The sequence below is a fragment of the Microcebus murinus genome, unplaced genomic scaffold, assembly GCF_040939455.1.
Source record: "Microcebus murinus isolate Inina unplaced genomic scaffold, M.murinus_Inina_mat1.0 scaf010_hap2_Mmur4.0, whole genome shotgun sequence".
In the NCBI taxonomy this organism is placed as follows: Eukaryota; Metazoa; Chordata; class Mammalia; order Primates; family Cheirogaleidae; genus Microcebus; species Microcebus murinus.
The window spans coordinates 774,280-800,838 of NW_027438956.1; the positions used below are offsets into that span (position 1 = coordinate 774,280).

General features: G+C 54.7%; 1 protein-coding gene across 3 annotated transcripts in view; it reads left to right on the forward strand.

Annotated features, from left to right (window-relative positions):
- Positions 1-26,559, forward strand: part of TBCD (tubulin folding cofactor D) — a 132,155-nt gene that overhangs the window by 83,080 nt on the left and 22,516 nt on the right. For all 3 annotated transcript variants that reach the window (XM_075999848.1, XM_020281167.2, XM_020281169.2), the window contains 9 exons: positions 5,721-5,778; positions 8,627-8,656; positions 9,923-10,008; positions 16,330-16,410; positions 19,836-19,909; positions 21,070-21,187; positions 22,574-22,634; positions 23,973-23,995; positions 25,713-25,744. In XM_075999848.1, the coding sequence (XP_075855963.1) occupies positions 5,721-5,778; positions 8,627-8,656; positions 9,923-10,008; positions 16,330-16,410; positions 19,836-19,909; positions 21,070-21,187; positions 22,574-22,634; positions 23,973-23,995; positions 25,713-25,744 (563 nt within the window). The remainder of the gene's footprint in view (positions 1-5,720; positions 5,779-8,626; positions 8,657-9,922; positions 10,009-16,329; positions 16,411-19,835; positions 19,910-21,069; positions 21,188-22,573; positions 22,635-23,972; positions 23,996-25,712; positions 25,745-26,559) is intronic.

A 26,559-nucleotide genomic window follows, 5' to 3' on the forward strand; every position in this document is an offset into this window, starting at 1 on the left:
CAGAGCTGCGGTGACGCCCCTGCTGGGCAGCCGCCAGCGCGGCTCACCAGGAGCAAACCTGCCGGGCGGCGTGGGCTGCGCCCCAGAAGGGAGATCTCTCCCCCCAGGGCAAGACTGTCCTGAAAAGCCAGGAAACAGCAAGCGTTGCTCAAAGCTATGTCTTGTTCTCACTCCGTGTTCGACTTTCAGGGGAAGTCAGCGCTTGTCTTTAAAGAAAAGTTAAGTAGCTACTACTGACCGGGGTCCACCCCACTGGAGCTGCCGGATCTGGTCTCCACGTCAGCTCTGCCGTGACCCAGAAGTGCTTCACGGGTTTCCCGTGTTTTGCCGTCTTGTTAACTCGTGCGAGCTTTGGTTTTTAGGGCTTAGGGGAACAGAATTTAGCCATAGGCAGGTTTTACGTTTTACTTGGAAGAAAGATATGATGTGTAACTTAAAAAAAAAAAAAAGAAAGAAAGAAACCCATGGATGAACAATAAATTATTGTCTGATATTCTCAAAATTTTTGACTTCAAAATAACAGAGTCATTGTTACCCGAGGTGAACAGCGTATTTTGCCCTTTACTGGTGCAAAGTGTCATACAAATAAGAGCTGAGTTGGGTCAAGGAGGTTGGCCCCTTGCCAAGCCTGTGGCAGGTTGGGGCGCGCAGGCTCCTGCCTCCTGTGGGAGAGAACGCAGCACCCCTTTCTGTTGGACGCAGTCTCTTCTGTGTTGGGAAACCTGGGGAGGTTTCACACAGACTTCTCCGGGGAAGCCAGGCGGGTGAGACACAGCACGACTCAGCTCACAGCCGGCCTCCCCACTGGTTTGCGGTCTGGCTCCCAGCTCCCGCTGAACTGCGTCGCAAACTGCGTTGCCCTCAGGCCTGTCCTGCGGAGGAGGACAGGGAGGCCCCGTGGGGCGCTGGGGGCCCTGTGGGAGCAGTGGGATGGGAAGGAGCTTTTATGTTGTATGCCTAACCAGTGTCATTAAACCTGTTCGTGTTTGAAACATGCTAACACTTCTAGATAAGCCAGTTCTGTTCTGAAAATGTGAAAACAGAGTAGTTTTTTTTAAAATTTAGTTCAAATATAGTATTTAAAAACCTGTTGCAAGGTGGGCCCAGTGGCTCATGCTGTAATCCCAGCAGTCAGGGAGGCCGAGGCAGGAGGATCGCTTTAGCTCAGGAGTTCTAGACCAGCCTGAGTAAGAGTGAGACCCTGTCTCCACAAAAAATAAAAAAAATGAGCCAGGCGTGGTGACATATGTAATCCCAGCTACTTGGGAGGCTGAGGCAGGAGGATCACTTAAGCCCAGGAGTTGGAGGTTGCAGTGAGCTGTGATGGTGTCACTGCATTCCAGCCTGGGCAACAGAGCGAGAACCCCCCTTTTAAAAACAAAATAAAACACACATGTTCCATGCATAGGTACACGCGTTAATTTGTTGAATTAACTTTGAAATCTATGGTTAGTTAGCAGCTCTGTTTTTCAAGCACTGTTATGTTTGTTCTATAACACTCTGTGAGGTTTGGTGAAAAGTAGATAGATAAAGCAGTAACTATTTATGACATTTACTTGTAAGAGCAGGAGCCAAGTTGGTTAAAGTGGGTGAGGCCGTGTGTTGCTCCTTGCTGTGGTCACGTTTCATACTGAAGCCTCTGCTGTCCCCTTGGTCCACGTGAACTGCCCGTGTGCTGTGCGGCTCACAGGCTGGGCGTGTCTCATGGCTCCTGCTGTGCCTGCCAGACGGCGTGCTCACCACGGAGAGCGAAGGGCAGTGGCCGCACGGCCCAGAGATGAGCAGCTGCTCCTGGCGAGGGGTGGAGAAGCAGAGGTGGAGCATCTTCTGCTTGGAGACCAGGAGCACAGTCCTTTCCAGAGCGATTGTTCCAGGATCCACAAACTGAAGCGCTGGAGCGAGTGGGCTGGTCCTCACTGGAGGGTCCCCGGGGGAGGGTGGCTGACCCACCTGCGCCTGTGGCACTGGCTCTGACACTGGGGAGAGATGCCTGCAGGCGAGCGTGCTCTCACCCCCAAGGCGGGCTGCGCTTAGGTGACGCAGGAGGAAGAGTGGGTGGGACAGAGCCCTCCCCCTGGCTGCGCACTGCGGTGCTGGGCCGAGAGGAAGGGAGGCCACGCTGGGAGCCCCTCCCCGTTCTGCAGAGCAGGCTCCTCCAGGCTGGGAGTGAGGCAGGAAGCAAGCTCGGCCTGGCCGGCTCTGCGCCTGGAGTGAAGCTTGGTGGGGCAGAGCGGGAGGCTCCTGGTTCTGTCTTTGTGCCCGGGGCCCTGGTCTGGCCTCAGCAGGGACAGGTGGCAGTGGCTGGTGACACCTCGACGGTGTCGCGGCTGGCTTGTGAGAATGGAAGAGGATTTTCAGTTTCTTCCTTGTATACGTTCCATTCTTATTAATCAATGCTCCATAACTAAAAAATAGTAATTTAGGGCAAATATGAGAAATATTAAGAATTCAGTATGGACATTTTGGTATTATGGGCTGGAGTGAGAGTTGTGAAGGTGTGAGCCTCCGTGTCTCTCGTGGGGGATATTCAAGGAAGGCGGGAACTTCTCGGTCTGTGTCTTTTCCTAGAACGCACGATTTTATGGATCTTAGAAAATGAAGCTGTTACCAATATGTAAATGTAATACTTAATCTTCCGTCAATTCTGAGAATATATTTAGAATAAAATATTAGTTTTTTGTTAAGAACAGCAGTTATATAATTTTCACATTAATACATGTCTTGAACAGTTTAATGATTTCTGAGATTTTGTTAGCAAAAGCCATCATGAAACAGAGCCATTCTTAGAATGTTCATGCTGTAGTAAGATGAATTCTCTTTAGTTTTAAACCTGCATTCTTTTTTTCTCATTTGGCCAGGGTTTATTATATAATAAAGAGTTTAGAGGACAGGCGTGGTGGCTCACGCCTGTAATCCTAGCACTCTGGGAGGCCGAGGCGGGAGGATTATTTGAGCTCAAGAGTTGGAGACCAGCCTGAGCAAGAGTAAGACCCTGTCTCTGCTATAAATAGAAAGAAATTAGCTAAACAACTAAAAATAGAAAAAAATTAGCTGGGCATGGGCCACGTGCCGGTAGTCCTAGTTACTCGGGAGGCTGAGTCAGAAGGATGGCTTGAGCCCAGGAGTTTGAGGTTGCTGTGAGCTAGGCTGACGCCACGGCACTCTAGCCTGGGCAACAGAGTGAGACTCTGTCTCAAAAAAAAAAAATAGTTTAGAGAGAAAAGGGGATGATTTCCTGTTAATAGAGTTCTTCTGAAATTGTTTTCAGTTTCAACTAGTATAAGGAGTATTAGCAGAAAGCACTGCAGATACTAATACTGGATCTTTGAAGGTCTATCAAGTAGTTAACTGCTTTCCAAAGAAGTTTTTTTGTTATTGAGACAGGGTCTCACTCTGTCACCCATGTGGAAGTGCGGGCCATCACCACAGCTCATAGCAACCGCAAGCTCCTGTACGCAAGCGATCCTCCTGCCTCAGCCTCCCAAGTAGCTGTGTCCACAGTGTGCACCACCGTCCCCGGCTAAGCTTAAAAAATTTTTTTTTGTAGAGACAGGGCCTCACTGTTGCCCAGGCTGGTCTCGAACTCCTCTGGTAACGGTTGCTTCCCTCCCTTGCTCTTTTGTGTGTCAGGCACAGTTCTTCCACAAGCAGGGGTTGTCCCCACTCGCCTCTCTCCCTGGCCCCCCGTCTGTGCCAGCATGGCTCCTGGATGCTCGTTTCACCCTGGACTGTGACCCGAGGCTGGCAGTGCTGGCTCTGTTGCTCGGGGCGCTCCAGCGTTGCCCGTTGCAGGTCAGCCTCCCTGTCCCCTCAGCGTGCGGCTGTCTCTGCGTCTTTGAGCATTTCTCGCTGTCTGACACCACAGCATGCGCCTGACTTCTTTTCCCTGCCCCGTCCTGGAATCTGCCACTTCCTGGGAGTCTCGGTCCCTCTTGGAGGGGGTCAGATTTGGGATCCGGGAAGCTAGGCTGTTCCTCTGGGCGTCAGAGCAGTGTCTGGCCCCCGAGCCCCTGCTTGTGCCCCTGCTAACAGTTCCTCGATCAAAGGACACTGCAGCTCCAGCCCAGCCCCGGCTTCCTGGAACCCCCTCCCCGCGCAGTGTGTCCACCCGTCTGTTTGCCCCTCTGCATGCGTGTCCACCCGTCTGTTGCCCCTCCGTATTCGTGTCCACCTGTCTGTTTGCTCCTCCGCATGCGTGTCCACCCGTCTGTTGCCCCTCCGTATTCGTGTCCACCCGTCTGTTGCCCCTCCGCATGCATGTCCACCTGTCTGTTGCCCCTCTGCATTCGTGTCCCGCAAGTTCCGCACCCCTGTGAGCAGCAGGCGCACTGCCTGTGCAGGACGTCTGGGCCTGGCTCCCGCCTGCTTGGCTTGCAGACCCTGTCACTCGTCTGTCCCAGGCCTCAGTCTGTCGACTGCTTCTCTTTGCTTCACACACAGAGCCGTTTGCTCCTTTCACAGGTGGTTCTGCAGGTTCGCCAGGTTCACGGGCTGTGGCCCGCAGCCGTGGTAGCGAGCAGGTCCTGCGCTCAGTCCCCAGGTCGGGTTGTGGTCCCCGTGGTCTGGTCACTTCCAGGACGTCTCAGAGATGGAATCGCATGGCTCCGTGGCCGCTCCTTTCTGTTGGCGACAGTGTCTCATGGTGCGGACACAGAGGCCGTGGGGCTGCCGGCACCCCGTCAAGGCCGTTCTGCCTTTCCGCTCCCTGGGTGCCGCGTGCCCGGGCCGAGGGTCCTCCCTCCACCTTTATCGCTAGCAAGTCTGGCCTTGTCCTTTTCGCAGACATCCCTGGTTCTCCTCTTCTCCTCCTGCTTCCGTTTCGGTTTCTGAGACGAGCTCTGCCTGTGTTCGGCTGGACTCGAGCTCGGGACTCCAGTGAGTCTCCAGCCTCGGCCTCCTGCAGTGCTGGGGCTGCAGGTGTGCACCACGCACCAAGCACCGGCCGCTGCCTCCGTCTCAAGAGGCTCTTGGTTACAGGGGCTGCCAGACCCAGTGCTGCAGGGTCATCTTGTCACCTGAGGTCAGCGGGCACCAGCCTCTCCTCCCTCCTGCCACGTAGGGACACGTGGTCAGAGGTCCTGGGGTCAGGACGTTACGTCTCCGGGAGGTGTCATTCTGCCCCCAGGGGGCGCTGACAGATGTGGTTGGGCTCAGGACGCAGTTGTTGAAGCCGGAAGAGCTGGGGACTTGGGAGGAGGGAGGACGGGAGTCAGGGTCAGGGGTGGGCCTGGGACTGTCGGGGAGTTGCCGGCCCTTGGGGGCCACAGAAAGGCCACCCCCAGCCTGCGCCGTAGTCCCCCGCGTGCAAGTGCCTGGGGCGCGAACGAGGGGTCTGTCAGGATGGCGATGCCCTAGCCCATGAGGGCTAAGTCACTTGTCTGCCCAGCGTGCGGAGCACGTGGTCGGGCTGCTGCTGCAGTGTGAGCGTCTGGGGGGGGGGATGACAGATGCAGCCCCAGGGCCGCCTCCCCGCCCGGACCCGCCCTGTGGGCCTTCCTGCCCTGTGGGCCTTCCTGCCCTGTGGGCCTTCCTGCCCTGTGGGCCTTCCTGCCCGGCCTGGCATGCCCCCCCCCCCTCGAGCCGAACCGTGTTTCTGTGGGGTGAGCTCAGAAGTCAGGGGGCCTCAGTCACGAAAGAACAGAAGAAAGAGAAAGGCCTCCTGATGTCACATCTGTATTTGTGAACTTCCTTTTCACTGGGCGTCTCCCTCTTCTCCACAGCGCGCTGGTGATCGCCGCGGTGTTTGACCGGAACGTCAACTGCAGAAGAGCCGCCTCTGTAAGTTTCCTCACGTTGACGTTTCTTTACACGAGACGGGGGTGGGCTCTGTGACCGTCCTGTCGGTGAGTAGGGCCACCATCTCCCTGTCGCTCCCCGTCGCTGCTCCCCAGCGAGTCCCTGTCACTGCGGTGCTGTCCCTGGCGAGCTCACGCCTCCATAGCAGGAGAGACCTGGGAGGAGCAGGCTGGGGACTGCCAGGAGCGGGGTCACGCGGAAATGCCGGTTCCTGCACACGCGGGATTCCGGGGCGGGGGCCATCTTGGCTGTGAAGGGCAGGTTGGGATGAGGTCCCCGGCCCCGGCATTCCAGAAGAACCGCAGCCCTCACCGTGGTGTCATTGGGGGACACGGGCTGTGGGATGGTGCCCAGTGACCAGTCTCGGCTCAGGGCAGCCCTGCTCTGAGGGAGGGGAGAAAGGGCTCAGCGAGCGTCCCTGCACGTGACGGCAGGACACCTCCCCTGCTGGTGGCCCTGAGCCAGTGGTGCTGGAGCTTTCCATTGCCCAGTGGGCCTCACGCCCCACGTCGGGGTGTCTGGGTGCTTCTGGTCGGGCTATTGGGAACTGGGCCGCAGGGACGTTCACGCTGGGGTTTTGTGCCAAGGACGTGTTCTGTTTCTCTGCATAAACGCGAAGTCGCAGCTGCCGGTCACACGGTGGTCGGCGTTGGGTTCTGCGAGAAGCTGCCGGCTGTCTCATGGTCCCACACAGCCCTCCAGGCTTCCCCCTCTCCCGCCCTCGCCAGTTGGCGTTCGGTGTGGCCACCGTTGAGTTTTGGCCCTTCTGATAGGTGTGGGGAGACCGTGTGGCGTGAGTGGGCGTTTCTGCCGGGGCTGAGGACGTGGTGCATCTTGTCATGTGCTTGTTTGTCATCTGTGTCCTCTTTGCTGAGATGTCTGCTCAGCTCCTGTGCTCGTTTTCTAGTTGGATTTTTTTTTGTTATTGGATTTTGAGAGCTCTTTGTATATGCCAGACACTGGTTCTTTATTGGATGTGTGGTTTGTACATATTTTTCCCCGGGCTGGAGCTCATCTCTTCATCCTATTAAATAAGGTCTTTCTCAGGGCACGAGTTTTTAATTTTGAGGAGGACTAGTGGGTACATTTTTTCTCTTGAAGATGATGTTTTCAGTGTCGAGCCTGAGAGCTCTTTGCCTGGCTGCTGCTCCCTCTGGTTTTGTCCTGTCCGCTCTGTCAGCGCACTCTGCTGTGGTTCCCGTCCACGTGGCTGCCTGGCCGTGGGTGGGGCGATTCCTCTAATTTCATCTTCTGCAGTGTGGTTTTACCTGTTCCAGGGCTGTGCTTTCCCATGTAGATCTTTTGTTATTTTTATCTTTTAAATGATGTCACTAGAGGAGTAAACATGTTCCTAATTATTGTGTGTTATTTAAGTTAACATTACAGTATGTCTTTTTTGCATTGTCTTTTAGCTGATTTTGTTTCTTGCTTTCCTTAATGAACTTACCACAAAGGTTACAAAATGGCAAACAGCAAAAGTCAGGTCTCCTCCTCTCAGTTTAAAAGCCACACGAGAGCCACCCATGGGGCACTGTTCTCCTGTTCCCCACCTGCACGTGACCCTCAGGTCTGGTTCTTGGTCAGACGCTGGGGTCTCGCGCCTCAGTTTACTGTCACGCCATGGGGCGGGTCTCTGCAATGCTCCTGTCTGGGCCTTGCTCTCAGGACGCCCTCAGGCGAGTGTGGGGGGGTTTCCACCTGGGCAGGGGCTGCCCCTCCTGGAAGCCGGCCGGCCCATGTCCCTGCTCTCCCGCACACCCGGTGCTGGTGGCCTGTATCATGCGGTTGCGTATGTAGCTTTACTGGATCCTTCATGTGCTGTCATGTCTGCAGCCCTGTCTGGAGGACTGTGAGCCCCAGGTGCTTTGGGAGGGTCAGGGTGCCAGTCCCGGGACACACAGGAGCACACAGGACGGGAGACGTGGTCATCACTGTGCAGATGGCTGGGTCCCCCTAAGGGATGACTGAGTAGGAAAGGGAGGGGTGGGAGAGTAGGGCCTGCTGTGGAGATGAGATGCTCCCTGGTGTTTAGTAAAGCCGGGTTTTGACGTCTGCTGCAGCCCCTGCTGAGTGCTGGGCCCAAGAGCCTGTCTGTGGCTGTGGTGGCTGCGGGCGGTGTGCCCTCGAGAAGGCAGCCTGCAGCCACCAGCTGACAAACGTCCCTTTCTCCTTCCACCTCTGTCGGCCGGGGCTCCCATGTGGGTGTCGGCGTGGAGCTCCGTGTTCGCAGTTAAAGGCCACTTTTCAGGGTGTGTCTGATTTTATACACCTGAGTTCATAAATTGTGGTTTTAAAAAGTGCCAGGATAAGGCCGGGCGCAGTGGCTCACGCCTGTAATCCTAGCTCTCTGGGAGGCCGAGGCAGGCGGATTGCTCAAGGTCAGGAGTTCAAAACCAGCCTGAGCAAGAGCGAGACCCTGTCTCTACTATAAATAGAAAGAAATTAATTGGCCAACTGATATGTATATAAAAAAAAAATTAGCCGGGCATGGTGGCGCATGCCTGTAGTCCCAGCTACTCGGGAGGCTGAGGCAGAAGGATCGCTCGAGCCCAGGAGTTTGAGGTTGCTGTGAGCTAGGCTGACGCCACGGCACTCACTCTAGCCTGGACAACAAAGCGAGACTCTGTCTCAAAAAAAAAAAAAAAAAGTGCCAGGATGTAAAAACGAGTAACAAGCCACCCTTGAGGCCCTGTGCAGCCAGTACTGGGGACTTTTATTTAAAAAGTCAAGCCATGGGTCATTTATATTGCGCTGTGTTTGTTTTGAACTTATCTCCTGTGTTTGGTGGAAAGCAAACCTCGCTCACCTGCCCTCTGTTCTTTGCTTGCAGGCCGCCTTCCAGGAGAATGTGGGGAGACAGGTATGGCCGCTTTTAAACCTTTATTCCTAACACTTCCTGTAGGCCGAGAGGTGGAAATGGTGAGAGCTGTAAACTTGGTGTCTTTGCATTGTGAGCTGTGGGTAAGGAACTCACCTCCTGGTGATCTAGCAGACACAGGGATTCAGGTCACAGATTCGTGGCGTGGCCCACAGTGACATTGACGTGTGTTTTAAACAGTCAGTCCTGTGTTTCACGGGAAACCTGCATGCAGAAGTGATTTTACACATGGGGTCAGAGACTCATGCTGTAGGCATTGCCAAGGGCCACACTATGTGGGCTCAGCAGGCGTGGCAGGTCCTGGGACTGCATGCCGCCTGGCCTCCCCAGGATGAAGAGCTGACCTCTCCCTGGCTCAGTACCCAGCTTCCAGAAGCTTCCATGTGCTTCTGCTGCATGGCCTGGGCATTACCAGTTCTTGGTGTGAGGAAGGACCAGTGACAGCCATGGGCCCAGAGGCTGGGGACCTCCTCTGAGACTTCTGAAGTCTGCCCATGGTTGATGGCTGGAATGCTTTCTACTTTTGGTTTAAAGTTTGTCATTTATTTTCTTTTTTTAGAAAATTATTTATGTTTCCATATTTTTAAGTATTTTTGCCAGAGTGGTATTAGTGATAATGTGCAGACTTTGGGCCTGGTCTGTGGGTGTGGGTAGTAGGGCCCCTGCTCCCCATTTTGGAGTCTTGGGGGCTCACCGCTTGTCCTCCGTGCATCTGGGGGTGGGTGTATCATCCCTTCCACTCTGACGACAGCGTGCGAGGTGTGGGCGCTGGTCCCGGCTTTGCAGCCCAGGCAGGCACCGGCTTCCCTGTGTGTCTGGGCCCAGACCAGGCCTGCGCCTGCCGGAGCGAGCCGGAGCAAGCTGTGCTGGGGTCTCTGGGCCCAGACGGGCGGGTCGGTGGGGATCAGCCTCTTTGACACTAGACACCTGGTGTCTGTATGGCACGTGTTTAAGGAAAGGTCTCTTGTGGCATTCTAAAGTTGAAATATTTGTTTGAAAACAATTAAATACTTTTAAGTGGTTTAAGTAATTTTGGTGCAGCATCTGGGCCAGGACAGGCCCTCAGAAACTCGGTGTGACTTCCAGTCTTCACATGCGTGGCCCCCGCAGCTGTGGTCTGAGTGTCGGTCTGCGTGAGGCCTCTGGGATCCCGAACGTGAACGTCTGCAGATACGGCTGCTGGACTTTGTGAAATGCCTTTGCCCATGCGAGTGCTTCTTCCTCTGTCCAATCTCACTTTCCCACTAGGGCACTTTCCCTCACGGAATCGACATTCTGACCGCCGCGGACTACTTTGCTGTCGGCAACAGATCCAACTGTTTCCTGGTCATCAGGTAAGCATTTAATGTCTGTCACAAAAATACAAGGTTCTTTGTGATTTGGATGTCAAAAAAAGTCAGTTTCCGCCATTGTCTTTCCTCACCCTGTGCAGCCCACCGAGCGTAAACGTAGAGTTCTGTGTGAAAGTTAGAAAGCGGATGTCTCGGGCGCGGAAGCGCCTGTGCCCGTTGATGAGACAGACCTTGTGCTCTGCGCAGGCGGGCCTTTGCTCTGTGCTAGACAGGCGCTGCCGGGAGAAGGCCGGCTTGTAGCTCTTTCTGGCAGTTATTTTTCTGTTAATATAATAGTCCTGTTTTATTAGTGCTGGTTCTGGGTAGGGCTTGGGATTGTGCAGGGAATAGCCACAAGCCACAAGCTGCATTTCCTTGGGTTTCTCAAAATGAAATCTTGCGTTAGAATTGACTGCATTCCTTTTTGTGTTTCAATAAAAGTATTTCGAAGTTGGCGTTATCTCTGGATTGTTTGTGAGATGAGTAAGGGAGAGGAACTTGGGAAATCAGGTCAAGGAATAAATATTTAACGTCCCTAACTGCAGTTTGCAGAAATAACACCAAATTATTTCTACTTATATAAGTTAAGTACTGGGGGAAGTTACTTCACTTGTCTTAGTAACCCATTGCAACATCCACACAAAAAAGGGTGTGTTTTTATGGAATGATTTATTTGCCATGAATTTGGAGAAGAAACATATCCCATGCATTTTTTATCATTAACCATTCTATATCCTAAGGATAGATTCCCCGAGAGCCCTGTCGTGCAGACTGTGCAGAAATGACATTTCTCCATAACCAGCATGGACAGTTTTTTTTTTAAATGTAGCATTTGGCTTCTTTCCCAGGAATAGTCTGTGACTGAAATTTTTACACCCTTTCCACCCTTCTTCAACAGTGGACAGCCTTGTGGGCCTCCCCAGTTCTTCCCTGGCTTCGTTCTGTTTTCAGTGCTTATTAGCACCGGGACCACACATTACCATTTTATGTGAAGAATCCACCACCTTTTCCCATGAGTTTCTTGGGAGATATGAACTGTCCGATTTTGAATCAAAGTGTCGTTTATTATATCTCAAATAAGAAGCAGTACAGTTAAGCAAAGCATGCGCCTAAGCTGTCCACACGGTTTTGCCATCTTTACAGTTGCTTGTTTACGCCAGCAGCAAAGAAGCCTGGAGAGTCAGTGGATGAAATCGCCAGAGGCGTTTCCCACAGCTTGTTGAGAATTGAACAGTTTTTCCTTGCAAGAAGTGGTCCAAACCCTGGAAGAAGTGATAGTCAGTTGGTACAAGGTCTGGTGAATATGGTGGATGACAGAGTTTCCACGTCCAGCCTCTAGTTTGGGCAGCACTGTTTGTGTGACATGGGGTTGAGTGTTGTCTTGCAAGAGGACTAGCCTGTCTCTGTTGACCAGTCTTGGCTGCTTAATTACGAACATCCTCCTCATTTCATCCAATTGGTTGCAGTAGACATCTGCTGATTAACCGGGTTTCATGAAGTTGTAGTGGATAATAACCAGCGCTGGACCACCAGACAGACACCATTAGCTTTTGGTGGTGAATATTTGGTTTTGGACTATTTCAGCACTTCATTGTTATCCAACCATTATGCCAAATGCTTGTGATTGTCAAAAAGAATCCATTGTTCATTACACGTAACAACATGCTGTAGAAATAGTTTGCGTTTATGTTGTGACAGCAAAGAAAGGCAAGCTTCCAGATGATTTCTCTTGTGATGCTTATTTAATTCATGTGGTATCCATCTGTCCAGCTTCTTTACCTTGCTGATTTGTTTCAAATGATCCAACATTGTTGGAATAGTGATGTCAAACCTTGCTAACTTACAGGTAAGTTGTGATGGGTTCATTTCCACTACAGCTTTCATCATTATCCACCTTGGTCTCAGGTCGCCCACGTGGTTCACTTTCAAAATTAATGTCACCAGAATGGAACCTCTCAAACCATCGACGTTAGCCGTATCCTTCCCAAACACTGCTATGATATCTTGAGCAGTCTGCCCATTGGTTCCACGATGGAACTCATATTCAAAAATAGCATGAATTTTTGACTTATCCATGATTTCATAAAAATTGCCCCAAAAAATGTTTTTGAAAGATAATCACAAGCCAAACCACATGTTTGAAAGACTGAGGATGTATTAATACCTTCACAATAGGAAAAAACCCAAAAAGTGTCAAAGTTGAGATCAGAGATATCAACTGTCAAACTTAGAACGTAAGTAAATCGGACATTTCATACTTAATAACCAAATACGTTCTCGGCTGATGAACTCTGACCCCTGGGAGTTTGACACATGGACACAGGGCTTCCACCTGCCCCAGCTGTTTTTCTGGTGTAACCACCATTCTTGGGACTTCTGGTCAGTTTGTCCTCTTGCTGTTGTATATTTTTTCCACTGATTTCTGACATCTTCGGCATTGAGATCGTTTCTAAAATGCATTTTGCTGTATTTTGTCATCTAGTAGTTTGCTTCTCAATAATTTTGCATGTTCATGTCCCGTAAATTCCTCAGACCACGAGGGCCTCACCGTGCCCTGACTCCGTCAGCAGCACCCACGTACTCAGCTGTTCTTGCAGCGCTGTTTGCTTCATTCCCAACCCCAGCTGGAAACCCTGTCCTGCCACTTCCGCACCCCTGGCCGGTTTCAGGCATTCTTCTTCCCGCACACCCTGCCCATCAGCCGGCGTCCAGCCGTCCCCGAGTGAACACTGCGGAGGCCCCCAGCTGACCTGCCTCCACAGGCCCCACCCACCCTCTCCTGCCCTGCTGTGCCTGTGGGCCCGGGCCTGTCCTGTCTCTCACCTACAGGCTGCACGCCCGTCCCCGAGTGCTCCTGCGGCGGGGCGTTCGGGAGTGTCTTTTACAGTCAGCCTTGCCGGGACTCAGGTGCCTGCTCTCCGCCTGCCGCTCTCGTGAGGCTCTGGGTGTCCGCCCACCTCTCTGGAGTCCCGCGCTGCGACACCTGCTGCCGGCCTGGCTATGCGCCGTCTGCCGGAGCGTGGGCTGGGTGCCCGAGGTACCTGTGTTGGAGCCCCAGGTGGTGCTGTGCCCAGCGGGGCGCTGGGGCCCCTTCTGATGGCTTGTCCACTGCCGTGGTGTTTCTGTTCGTTCCCGACTTTATCTTGGGCTGTTTCATCACCTTCCCATCCGATGCTTTTGGAGGAGGCTTTCTGCTCGTCTCTCTCAGCAAAGCCTCTCCCCGCTGACCCTCCCAGGCCACATGTCTTGCCGCACACACGTGTGTCCACCAGCATCTGTGTGACTGTGGGACGAGGCGGGTTCAGTCAGCACGCATGAGTGACGGGAGGTTCTAGACACGTGCCCATTTCGAGTGGGCAGTGCGTGTGCCTGGCGTGTGGTGCAGAGATTGCAGTGTTCAGGGGAGGCCAGGTCTGTCCCTGCTCTCCCCCCAGCCACCGGGTTCCTCTGTCCCACCTGCGTGTCCTGCAGGCTCTGTTCACGCCAGGCTTGCGGGCAGACCGGCTAACTGCCTTGCAGGTGCCGTTATAGAGGCTGCTGAGACGTTAATAATGACGCTCAGCTGTGAAGAAGGAGAGGGCAGCACGCCAGGACACGGTGCGGCCCACGCCTGCACGGGGGGCTCGGTCCACGTGGGTCCTTGCTGGCCCCAGGTCTGTCCAGTCTTTTGCTGTGGTAAACAACGTAAAGCAAATATTTCTGTGTATATAATTTCTCACTAGCATGATTATAACTGAACGGATTACCAAAAGTGGAATTGCTGAACTAGAGATTGTTTATGTTTAGATTTCCTGGGTGAGCCAGGCGGTGGCTCGGGCCTGTAATCCCAGCACACCAGGAGGCCAAGGCGGGAGGATCGCTTGAGCCCAGGAGTTTGAGGCAACTCGCTCGGCAGTGAGCTGTGGTTCTGCCACTGCCCTTGTGCCCAGGCAGTAAAGTTAGACCCTGTCTCAAGAAAACATTTCCTGGGTCAGGCTGATGGCTGTGCCTAGAGGCTGGCAGGGATGCCCCCTTCCCCCGTGCTTCCAGGCCCCTCCCAACCCTGCCGATGCCCGCAAACCCCTGGGACTTGGGCCGCCTGACAGGTAAACAGAGGTTCTCTGTGTCCTGTGCACAGGCAGTGGGGCATCGCTTCGAGTGGTCGAGCTGTGTGTGTATTTTCTGCAAACTTGATGGTTTTTCTACTTGGCCATGATGTTTCTGTGACTGACGGGAAGAGCTTGTTTATTCCAGGGAAGTCTCTTACTTGTGATGCCAGTTGCAGGTGTGTTTTCCAGCTCTATTGTGTCTTCTGACTTTGTTTTTGGTGTGTTTTTCCTGGTAGACATTTTTTGGGGTCATGTGTTTGAATGTATCAATTTCTTTTACTGCTGTGGGTTTTGAGTCGTAATAAGAAAGGCCCGTCTTACTTGGAGATTATTTTTTAAATTTTCCATGTTATTTTTCAAGAGCTTCAACGTTTTACTTTTTAAAGACATGATTTACGCTCCGTCAACTTCCCGTATGAAGCGCACAGTTGAGCAGGTGCTGGCCGAGCCCACGCCGTGGTCCTCTGTGCCTTCCCCAGGCGGTGGAGTGTCCACACCCTCCTCCAGCCCAGGCACCACTGCCACCGCCGCCGCGCCCCAGACGGAGACCGTGAGCGGCTGGCACTGCTGTCTGTGGAGCCCTGGTGGGGACGGGTGTTGGGGTGGGAGACTCAGTGCTCATGGTGGGGGATTTCTCACGCGGTGATGAGGACACACAGAAGTGAAGGTTTGTGTGAGGTGGGCTGGTGCTGGGCGGCGGAGGGAAAGTCGCCGCCAGCCCTAGAGGGCAGAGATGGCTTTTCCTCTCTGCTCTAGCAGACTGAGGACAGAGTGGCACGAAGCTGCCGCAGGTGCTCTTTATTACCCTCTTTTCTGTGCGAGGCCGACTTACCGGAGTCCTTGGAGTCTGGATTTTGGCAGGAAGGAGGCAGAGAGCTGGGGTGGGGAGCTCCGCCTGGCTGAGAAGGAACTCGGATGACAAGCTGGCCACGGGGTCTTAATCAAACAAAGGGCGGTTGTGCTGTGAGTTTATTTCTCTCACTGTCTGTTGGATCGTTTATTTCCTCTGTTAGATGGGTCAGCAGTGAGACCGCCTTTCTTAGAGAAGACACGTGGCTGTACTCAGCATAAGGTTCTGAGGTCTGCCCTGTGTGGCGTGCACCAGCAGGGTCTCCTTTTGAGGCTGAGTTTTGTGCTCTTCTGCACGTACGGTGTATCTGTCAGTCTGCCTGTTGGCGAAGGTTTAGGTTGTTTTGAATTCTGGTCTCTGATGAATAAAGCTGTTGTGAACACTCGCTCAGCAGTGTCTGTGTGGACGTGCGTTTTCATTTCTCTCACAGAAGACCTCAGAGGGAATTTTAACACACTGAACTTTGTGAGAAACTGCCAGACCGTTTTGCAGAGTGGCCCTGTGATTTTGTGTTCCCGCCAGAAGTGTGTGCGAGTTCCGGTTGCTCCACAGACCTGCCCATGCTTGGCGTTTGTCTTTTTTAAAACTTTACCTGTTCTGTGGTGCAGGAGTATAAATGTGTTTCCTGTTGTATCCTGATGTTGAACATCTGCTCGTGTGGTTATTTGCCTTTTATCCTATGTGATGCTTCTGTACAAATCTTGCGCCAATTTTTCATTTGGGATTTGCCTTCTTTAAATATTCCCATGCAAGCTGCTATCATTTTGCGTATTCCAAACTTTCTCCCACCTAGTCTGTGGCTTGCCTTTTCCTCCTTAAAATGTCTAACAGCTTTATCAAAGTGTAACCTACATACATTAGCTGCGAAGCATGCTAGGTTTGACATGGACACACACCGTGGACCGTCACTGTGGACACACCTGTTCCCCAAGCTCCCCAGGGCCTGTGCCCTTAGGGTCCTGGCTCTGGTCCCCTCCCTGCGACAGCCGCTGCTCCGTCAGTGTCGGTCAGCTGCGTTTTCTAGAGTTTGGTATAAATGCAGTGTAATAGCACACACTCATTTTCATCTGACTTCTTCTTCTTGGCGTGATTTTGAGAGCCCCTCGTGCTGCCTGTGCCCAAGTCCAGTCCTTCTAGCTGCTGCTGGGCGGCTCACTCCCATATGTGGACATCAGGGTTGTGCCAAGTTTGGCTGTTACAAACTAAACTACTGTGTACCTCCGTGTACAAGTCTGTGCGTGGACACGTTTTCCTTTTTTTTCTGTGATGACCTGGAGGGAATGGCGGGACCATATGGTGGGTGTTTTAACTCTGAAGAAGTGACGCGCGGCACGTGAGTTTTAGTTCTGCCACAGCCTCACCAGCCCTCGCTGTTGTCTCTTGCAGTGTGTTCATCGCCGGGTTTCCTGAGTACACCCAGCCGATGATCGACCACCTGGTCACCATGAAGATCAACCACTGGGATGGGTAGGTGCTGTGTGTTTGTTTTTCTAAGAATTCTTTTTTTCCCCCAGAGGAGAGGGTAAGTTGGGCTTACAAGCCTTGAGTGTGTGTTCTCATCGTGGATACCGTATTTTAACGCTGGTTAATGGTCCACCTCCAGGTCCACTTCTGCAGGCCTGGTCAGGTGGTCTGTCCCGTGTGAGTGCCCCGTGTGGCGTGTATAGGGGCCACAGCCACCTGAGAACGGGAGTGACTCGAGCGGCAGGAACGCGCCTCTGTTCTCCCGCACTGGACTCTGCTCCGTGTGGCTGCCCCGGCGCCTTCTGCGTGGCTGTTCTCGTTGTTAGAGCAGCAGTCCCAGGGCCGCTTAGCGTTTCATGGGCGATTAAACAGATGTGTCTCTTCAGAGGGGGAAGCTAAGTGTGAGACCCAGGACATGGACAGAGTGTGAGTGCTGTCATCGCCCCCCAGGGAGGCCAGGGGTCTCCCCAGAGGACGCGGATCTGGCCGAGGGTGAGGAACAGTGGACACCTGCAGGTGTGAGCGCGAGGGAGGGGCGAGCGCTCAGCACCGCAGTCCTAGGGGAAAGTTCTTTCTGTCTGCACCACAGCCTCGGAAGTGCCGCTGATCCCTGCTGCACGGCGGAGGGGCCGCTGCCTACGCAGTCAAGATAGGGCCCCTGTGGGGGTGGGGTGCGCCTGCCAGGAGAGCCCCCACTCCCTTAACTCACAGAGACGGATGTGAGTTCCAGGCCTGCAAGTGTGATGCCAAAGCTCGTTTTTTTTTTTTTTTTAGACAGAGTCTCACTCTGTTCCCCGGGCCAGTATGCCGTGGCATCATCCTAACTCATAGCAACCTCCAACTCCTGGGCTCAAGTGATCCTCCTGCCTCAGCCTCCTGAGTAGCTGGGACTACAGGCATGCGCCACCATGCCCGGCTAATTTTTTCTATATATTTTTAGTTGTCCAATTAATTTCTTTCTATTTTTAGTAGAGATGAGATCTCACTCTTGCTCAGGCTGGTTTCAAACTCCTGACCCTGAGCAATCCTCCCGCCTTGGCTTCCCAGAGTGCTAGGATTACAGGTGTGAGCCACCTCGCCTGACCCAAAGCTCTTGTGATCAGGGGCTTGTCGGTCAGTGAGGTGTTTAAAACCAATAGAGTGAACACATAACCATGGTGTTAGACTGAACTTCAGGACTATCGAAGTCTCCAGCTGTTATTATCCATTTCTTCAAGTTCTGTTAGTTTTTCCCTCGTGTATTATGGATGGGTTACTTACTAGATATGTAAATGTTTGCGATTTTTATATCTTCCTACCGTATTGACCCTTTTTTTTTGAGACAGAGTCTCGCTGTGTTGTCCAGGCTAGAGTGAGTGCCATGGCGTCAGCCTAGCTCACAGCAACTTCAAACTCCTGGGCTCGAGCGATCCTTCTGCCTCAGCCTCCCGAGTAGCTGGGACTACAGGCATGTGCCACCATGCCTGGCTGATTTTTTTTCTGTATATGTTAGTTGGCCAATTAATTTCTTCTTTTCTATTTATAGTAGAGACAGGGTCTCATTCTTGCTCGGGCTGGTTTTGAACCCCTGACCTCGAGCAATCCGCCCTCCTCAGCCTCCCAGAGTGCTAGGATTACAGGTGTGAGCCACCGCGCCCGGCCTGTATTTACCCTTTTTCATTAAGAAACGTCCCTCTTTTCGTGGAGAGGCAGAGCTCAGGGCGGGGAGCAGGTGAAGCTGGGTCTTGAGCTGTAACCTGCCTGGTGCTGTCACTGCACAGGTTGGTGGGCTTTTTTTTTTTTTTTTTTAAGAGCCAGAGAGTAAACATCTTGGGTCTCTGTCCTCTATGTTTTATTGTTTCTTTCTTTATACAACCCTTTAAAAATGTGAAAACCTTCTTAGGGCTTTCCTCATACAAGGAGGCCTTAGGCTGGGTCTGGCGCCGGCTGCAGGTGCCGGCTGCAGGTGCTGGCCCTGCGGTGGTGGCGGCTTTCTCGGCGGTGTGCTGTCCTCTGGTCTGGCGTCTTTGGCCCTGACGTGCCCCCTGTGGACGGCAGACAACTGGGCCTCACGCTTCTATCCACTGCTGCCGTTTCTGCCTTTTTGTGGGGAGCATTTGATCCACGCACATTTAATGCAATTATCAACATGGTTCCATTTGCGTCAGCCATTTTGCTATTTGTGTTCTATTTTTCTCATGGCTTTTTTCGTTACTAATTTCATTTTAAAAATTCTTTGGGGGAAATATTTCTTCTAGCAGAGACTTTAAAAATCTGAGAGTTTCGGGAATCCAACAATGAAATACCTGAAATAAAGCAGCTGCACACGGCGCTTCTCAGGGTGCGGCTGAGCTCGGGGAGGTCGCCTCACCCGACTCTCAGGCAGGTCCAGAGACACCCCCGAGGCACCAGCTGGTGTCTTCTAGAATGTCTGATTTACTAAGCATGATCACGCCCTATTTTATGATCGTTTAGGGATGGAGATACTTGTGCCTTTCTCTGTCATAGGCTTGGATGGTATCAGCACTCACAGTTCAGAAATGGCGTGTCTGATTGTCCGGGGCTGGAGAGGCACCGTCCTCCTCAGCAGCTGCTTTCCTTCTGCGCGTTCACTCTAGCGCCGTTGGCTTGGAGTTTTTAAGGATCAAAATACAGCACTCCCCGCCCCGCGTGGTTTCACCGTGACATTTCGTCAGGCCTCTGACGTGTGGCACCTCTGCTGTGTGGCACCTAGCTGACTGCGGCTGAGCGGTGGCTGCTCGTGGCTCTGGCTGGCAGTAGGGGTGGACTGCCAGCCGGCCTGGGCTGTCCCATTGTGCCCTGCGATCTCCCAGGTGTTTCCAGTGGACCTCAGATGCTGTGTTGGAAATGTTTGTGCTGATGGGGTATGTGCCTCTGGTTTATGGGGTGACCCACGTGAGGTGCCTGTATGCAGGCCTCGTCAGAGTGACGGTTCCAGTGGTCCCATCCAGCGTTCAGTGACCCGGGCGTGGGGAAGTGGGACGCCCTCTGCCACGTAGAGAGACGCAGGAGGACACGTGAAGCTGTTTTGTTCCCAGTGTTTTGTTTTGGTGAATTCTGTGCCTCATTTGCTACAATCTGAGGCTCGTGTGTGTGTGTGTGTGTGTGTGTGTGTGTGTTTTGCTTTGTGGTCTTGACCAAGTGGCCAGTTGAGGACTCGTGCATATTGTCTTTCTTGTCTTTTTATGTTTATGAATCAAATAAAGTTAGAATCGTCAGAAAGAAAGCACTAATAATTTTCTTTCTTTTTGATGCAGGATCTGGCTCTGTCACCCAGGCTGGAGTACATTGGCACTAGCACAACTCACTGCAGCCTGGAGCTCCTGGGCTCGTGCGGTCCACCTGCCTCAGCCTCCCGGTGGCTGGGACCACAGGCAGGAGCCACTGCACATGTCCGGAACTGACAGTTTTCTCTCTCTCTCCCTCAGGGCCATCAGAGAGCTGGCAGCGAAGGCACTGTCCAACCTAGCCCCAAGAGCGCCTGAGTACAGCGCCACTCATGGTGGGTGTGTGTCCGGCAGGGCGTCCCGGGTGGGGCTACCGTGCTGGTTTCAGAGTCCCCGGGGCTGCGAGTAATGTTCTGTTTCTCTCCTGCTGAGAAGGGCCTAAGGAACTAGCCGTGGGCTTGGTGAGGGGACAGAATAGCAGGACAGGCGGCCCTGTGTGTGTCCACCTCAGAGCGGGTCCACCAGTCATGTTAGGTCAACTTGAGAATGAGGATGATTCCGCCAAACGGTGGACAGACGGTCTGTCCCCTCCCAGGTTGCCAGGCGGCCCCTAGCCGCTGCAGATGAGCACTTCCGAATTTGTTAATATCCACAGAACGGGCCTAAACAGAAGGTTGAACGTCTACCTCAGTGTTGAGATCACTCTGGGGTAGCAGCTACGTCTGCGTTCATTACACTTCATTGTCATCAAAGGGAAAAAGTGTCTTGTCTTTTCTACTTGGAATAAATAAGCGTCTGACTCAAATGTAGGGAACACAAATTTCTCAAAATCACACTTAATCCCGCTGGCATTGATTACAGTGGTTATGCTGGAGTTTGAATGGCAGCTCTTTATTTGGAAAGACTGATTTTGCTTACGTGTGTGTTTAATACACTGCAGGGCTTGTGAATAACCCAGGGGCCTTTCAGCTTCATGAATTAAACTTAGAAGTTGTGAGTCAGTGTGGCGCTTACTTACCTTTGGGTGAGAGTCGCCATTGCTGAGGGCAGGAGGGAGGGCCGCTGTGTCCTCGCTCTCAGCTGGATGAGGGGAGTGACCATCGTGGATTTCCCCGATTCTTTAAAAACCAGCTGCTCCCCGCTGCCCCCTTGGGGTGCTCTCGGGCTGGATACGTCCCCACTTTTATAGCCGTCTCGGGGAGGCCAGAGCCCCTGCTTCCGTTCCGGAGAGCACAAGAGGCCGGGACTCCTCTTTTGCTCTGGGCAGGGGTGAGCGACTCCCGCTGCGGGGCGGCCTCTGTCCCTGGCGGGTCCCGGGCGGCTGCTGGGCTGCATGTGTAGCAGCGAGGGCTGGGGACAGCAGCTGTTGTCCTTCCCACCCTCCGCCCGCGTCACCGTCCGCCTCGCCCGCAGGGGCCGCCCCGGGCTTTGGGGCAGCTTTCCACGGGCCTGTTTCCAAGTCTGAGGGACTGCGTCCTCCCGTCTGTCCTCGCAGTTCTCCCTAGGCTGCTGTCGATGACGCGGAGCCCGGACCTGCACACGAGGCACGGGGCGCTGCTGGCCTGCGCGGAGCTCGCCTACGCCCTGTACAGACTCGCCGCGCGGGAGGGCAGGTAGGAAGACCGGCTGTGGGCTGCGGTGCTGCGCTCGCGCTCCCCGCGGGAGTCGCAGTGACCCGAGTCTGGGAATCGCTGCGCGTGTGGCCGTGCAGGCCGCAGGTCCCGCCCCTTGCTGGTGAGGCTTGGACGTGGTCCTCCCTCCTGACGGGGCGCACCCCGTGGATCCCCCGCCTGCCTCTCCTGGCGCCCACTGTGTCTGCACGAGCCTCGTTGTCACAGGGGATGAGCTGCCGGCTGACAGGGCGGACACTTGTGAGAGATGGTAGAGAGCAACTCACGTGTTCAGTGTTCTTCATCTGTCACCCTTGATATTTTAAAATACCAGAGAATATAAATGTAGAAGTTTCCCTGAGAAATTTTTTCAGTTGGCCACTTGTAGGTGGCAAAGCACGCGAGGTTCACGGTCATTTGAGAAGTTCATGCGGGAGAGTGTTTCATAGACGCTGCTCCGTTTTCTGACTTTGCAACTGACTCTCCCTCAAAAGCAGAAGCTCACAGGCACCTGTGAGGTCTGCAACTTGGTCCCTGGACTCCCGTTTGGGAAAAACTGCGTTTATGTCACTTCCTGTGGATCCCAGGGGTTCCCTGGGGTACAGTGGTGGGCGGGTGAGACCCCACCTCTCCCCCCCATGTGAGCTGAGGGAGTTTTGGCTGCCCCAGCCAGAGCTACAGACCTGGCCCAAGGATGTCCTCGCTGGGTGCCGTGGGACCTGCGGGCGGAGCTGAAAGCTGCGTTGGTGGCGGGAAAAGGTGCATGGGGCGAAGTTGCGGGAATTGGGCCCTAGTGTCTGGAGGCTTCTCCCAGGGGTCCTCCCGGGGCGGGTGTGACTCCCCAGCTAGGAGCTGTGACGGCACACGTGAAGTGTCTGCCAGGGAAACACGCGTGGGACCCAGTGCCCAGGGCTTTTACAGGGGTCTGGTCCTGTGGGCACCTCTGCCCGGCGTGGGGCAGAATTCCAGATCCCAGAGGGAAAGCAGGTGCTTGTGGACCACACAGTTCGTGCAGCCAGTCTAAGCCCCGTGAGGCATCCTCATCAGGCAGGGCTTGGTGGGAACCCTGCCAAAACCCACACTCCTGGGTAACAGCTGAGGGCCCCCTTGCCAGTGGCCCCTCCAAGGACAGCCCAGGGCCCCGCCGGGTGGCCTTCATCTCAGGCTTGCCAGGGACTCGTCCGTTTCCGCAGTGGCCACAGCTGTGAGCAGGTGTCCTCACATCCACCTGCCTGGGCCCAGCACAGGACGGGACATGCCCTGAAGGGCTCTCAGGGCCACGGGGCCCTGAGGGAGACGCCACCTTTCTGAGCCCTTGTGTTCCTTAGCATGTGCCAGGGGTTGGGGTCTGGCCCTCGTGACCTTAGCGGCTGTGTTTGGTCTTTCCAGGCCCGTCTTGGACTACCTGGACGAGGACACCGTGCAGGGCCTGAGGCAGATCCACCTGCAGGTGCGTGTGCAGCCCTGAGCCTGCCCCCTCGGAGTCGGGGCCGCTCCACCCTCCACCAGCTCGTCTGAAGTCCTGGGTGCGGTGGGGTGACCCTCGTGTGATCACTCTGGGGGCAGGTCCCATCGGCCACCGTGGTGGCTCCTCTGGGCTGGGCGGTGAGCGCAGACTTTCTTTTCACGTGGCCGAGACGTCCTAGCTTGGGCTTGTTGGTTGAGCTGGTGCAGTCGGGCAGTTTTGGTGAAGGCCGAGTCACCGTCCCCGGTGGGGCTGACCACACTCCCCGCACAGAGCGCCCTGTGCTGCGGACACTGCACTCGCTCTCGGGGTGGGAGGGCGGCACCTGGAACCAGCCCCAAGGCCATCAGCTTCCAGCTGTGCCCTGCTGGGAGCCAGAGGTCTCTCAGTCTGGAAGTGAGTCCGAAATCTTGTGTCCCGGTTTCTCTGGAGAAGGTGTGTGCGTTTTTCTGGGTTTTAAGGGATTCTCAAAGGCTTCTGTGACCCAGAAGAGGTAAATATGAACTGTGGATCTCAGTATTATGCCATATCAGAATCATGTGTAAGGAATTAGTTTTAAGTTTGTCTGTGTTCTTTAGGATTTCCCTCTTTTTATCATAACACACCACTTTGATCCCTGGTCCTTATCTCATTTGTGCTGTTAACCTGCTTTGTTTGTGGCAAAGCCACTCCGTTTGTTTGCTTACGTTCTCACAACGTGGGGCCTGGCACCTCCGACTCTGGAGATGTGGGTCGGTCGGCTGGAGGCTGCAGGGCTGTGGCCGCAGGAAAGGCCGTCCCTGCCGGCCGGCTGCGACCACGGGAATCCTGCAGGCCCTTTCCCTGTAAACACAGGCAGTAACAGAACCACTTCCTTGAATTTCCAAGAGAATTAAAGGGTGCGTTTAAAGAGTTAGATAGAATTTTTGGCCGAGTGTGAACATTCAGTAGTTTAGTTGTAATGAGATGTCGTGAAGTGCTTTTAAGTTCTTTTAAAGAAAAAGCACATCAGAATGCTGCTTGCCACGGCGAGTTTTCTGCCCACGAGGCTGTCTGGGGCAGGCCCCGCGTCGGGCCTCGGGGCCAGGACACGGCTGGTGCTGGTGCCGTCCCTCCGTCCACGCCCTTCCTTTCCCAGTGCCTTGATCTTCCCTCCCAAGGGACCTCCTTGGCCGTGGAGGGGCTTCACGAGGACGCTGAGGGCGCGGCGGTGGTGACGTGGCCTCCCGAGGTGCTGGCTCTACTGTTTCCTCTGTCTCATTTTGATACTGCTGCTATTGTGTGCGTGCCATGTTATTTAAAACTTCACATCATGAATAATAACTTCCACTTCTTTATTTTCAGCTCTCCGAGCGTCAGCTGTACAGGTGAGTAAGCCTCTCGAGACCCCACTCTGTGCCGTGTCTGGTGTGTGAGCTCCTGCTTGGCCGCGTGTGCTGTGCTCGAATCGGGCCGTTCCCTCAGCTTGGCCCAGTTGGTGTTTCTTGCTTCGTGGAGGTTGCTCGACACGTAACGTCTCCTTGTTTGAGACGGTTGGTTTCTGTTTTGGGGCCGTAGGCAGCTGTGGCCCTGACACAGAGACAGCCCGGTCGCCAGGCCCGCGCGGCCTCGCCAGCTGTGCTGGGATCCGTGTGGATGGAGCCCCACAACACGCAGCCTTTTGGGTCTGGTTTCTTTCACCCAGCGTGTTTCTGAGAGGCATCCATGTTGCGTGTGTTAACATGTGCTCTTTGTTGTGGAGGTGTTCCGTGTCCCCTCACGGGCTCATGGGTGTGCGGGTCTGCAGCCTTGTCTGTTGGGAGCAGCGACACTGCAGGTGCAGGAGCACAGGCCTCGGTGCACACGAGTGTCCTCTTTCCCGCGTGGAGACCAGGGCGCTGCTGTGGGGTCCCGTGGGGGGGCGCACGTTTCTGTGGCTCCAGCGGCCTCCCCTGGACCCTGCTGCCCGACCGCACCGTGGGGAGGCGAGGTCGGCCCACGCCTGGGCACCTGGGCCCCCTGCGGGTGTTGGGTGTCCGGACGGAGCTGTGGTTTGCGTGTCCCGTGACTCGCGGTGCTGGGCGCCCCGTGTGCTGACGGGCACTTCTGTAGGGAGGGACTGCCCAGAGCTGCTGCTGATTGAGTTGTGTTGTCTGTGTCCTCGCGGAGCCGCTGGGCGCTGTACGCGCCCCAGATGCAACTCTCGGTCAGACGCTCGGTCTCCCCTCCCTGTGGCCTGCCTTTTCTTCTTTCTGGTGGCTCTTAGTGTGACCTTTGCAGGGTGGCAGACCCCGTGACGTTCTCCTCCACCCGGGAGGGCGGGCCTGCCTTGTTGCGGTCAGCTCCTCCAGACGGGCCCGGGCCCTCCTGGCTGCCCCGAGCCCTCCGCTCCTCTGCGCCCAGTTCCAGCGCCTCAGCCTGGCGCTTCCGCCTCCAGCTCCCCCCTCGGTAGGCACGGGGCTCGAGTGGCCTCACCGCACACTCCGAGCCTGGGGCTCCTCCCAGCTCCCTGGGGTGTTGGAGGCCCCCGCGCCCTGCACCCTGCGCCGTCTCGCAGGGTCTGAGCCGGTCTGGTGTCTCTCCGGCTTCCCGGTCGTGTGGGGCAGGAGGACAAACCCAGATCCTGTCACTCTGGGCCAGCAGCCCGGCCTCGTGAATTACTTTTATCTGCTGATGAGTGTGTCCTGTGTCCGCGCCCAGCAGTGTCCTGCCGCCAGCGTGAGACGTCACCTAGGCGTCCAGAGGCGGCGGTGCGAGGGAGCAGCGGGGCTGCCCCTTGGGCAGTGGCAATGCCTCCCTGCGTCTCTGAGAGCGAGAGCCGGCGCGGCTCGGAATGGGCCGCTTGATAGTAATAGTTCTACACGGGCAACCCCGTGGGACAAGAGGCCTCCGGAAGATGGTTGTGTCTTATTTTTTCATTTCTTTTAACGTCTAAGCGTAGTTTTAACACAGTTTAATGTAGTTTGCTTTTAGTAACAAATTTACCTAATAAATATTTTAATAGTTTTTGGAGCCTGAAGTTATCTCTGTTACCGTGTGAGGATATTTCATGTTACTTTGCATGTTAAGAGATTTTAATTCTGAACGTTTCCGTTACTCTTTCAGGGGTCTTGGCGGAGAACTCATGAGACAAGCAGGTAGGTCTGAGGGCTGAGGCTGTGAGCAGGGAGATGCCCTCCAGGCCTGGGTGGCCTTTTACTGCTGCCGCGGCTCTGGCCGGGCCGTCCTCTGTGGGCGTCTCCGCGGAGGGGGCCTGGCCGTGGTGTGCACGCCGCTCTCACACGGGGACGGCCCTGGGGACGCTAAACAGGCTCTCCTTCCTCTTCCGCACAGTGTTGAAGTCCAACATGACTGCAGAGCACAGAGTGATTTTTCAGTTTGTGTTTAAATGTCTGCAGGGAACTCAAAGGGCACCAACCTAACAAACACTGAGATTTCCTGAAGCCTGGTCAGCTAAACCTGGAAACCCCAGGAGCTTGTCACTCTCTGGTGTCGTGGTCGGTCCTGGCCATGCAGGTGCACGGAGAGCCCCTCTCTGGCTAGGGGTGGTGGTGGATTTAGGTGTGACAGGCGCACCCCCACGTGTGGGGCGTGGTTAGCAGGGGGCTGGTCAGTGCTGTCCGTGCCGCCCTCAGGGCTGGTGCACAGGCCGTCACCCGTGCAGGGTGGGGTGGTGAGGGTGTGGCCAGGGGCTGCCTGGCTCCCGGGTGGGGTCGCCACACTGCCCAGCGTCGGCGTCAGGCTGCGTGGCAAGGCCCCCGCCCTGCCTCGGGAGCTGGCTGGTGCTCGCTGCTGCAGGGCAGACGGAGGGGCTGTGCAGGAGGCGTCCCAGGACTCCCGTGTAGAGTGCAGGGGAGGTCACACAAACCACTAACCCCAGCGGAGCCTCCTGCCAGCTGGGAGGGACAGCCCTGGGGCCGGGGGCTGCGGATGAGGCTCAGAGAAGCGGCAA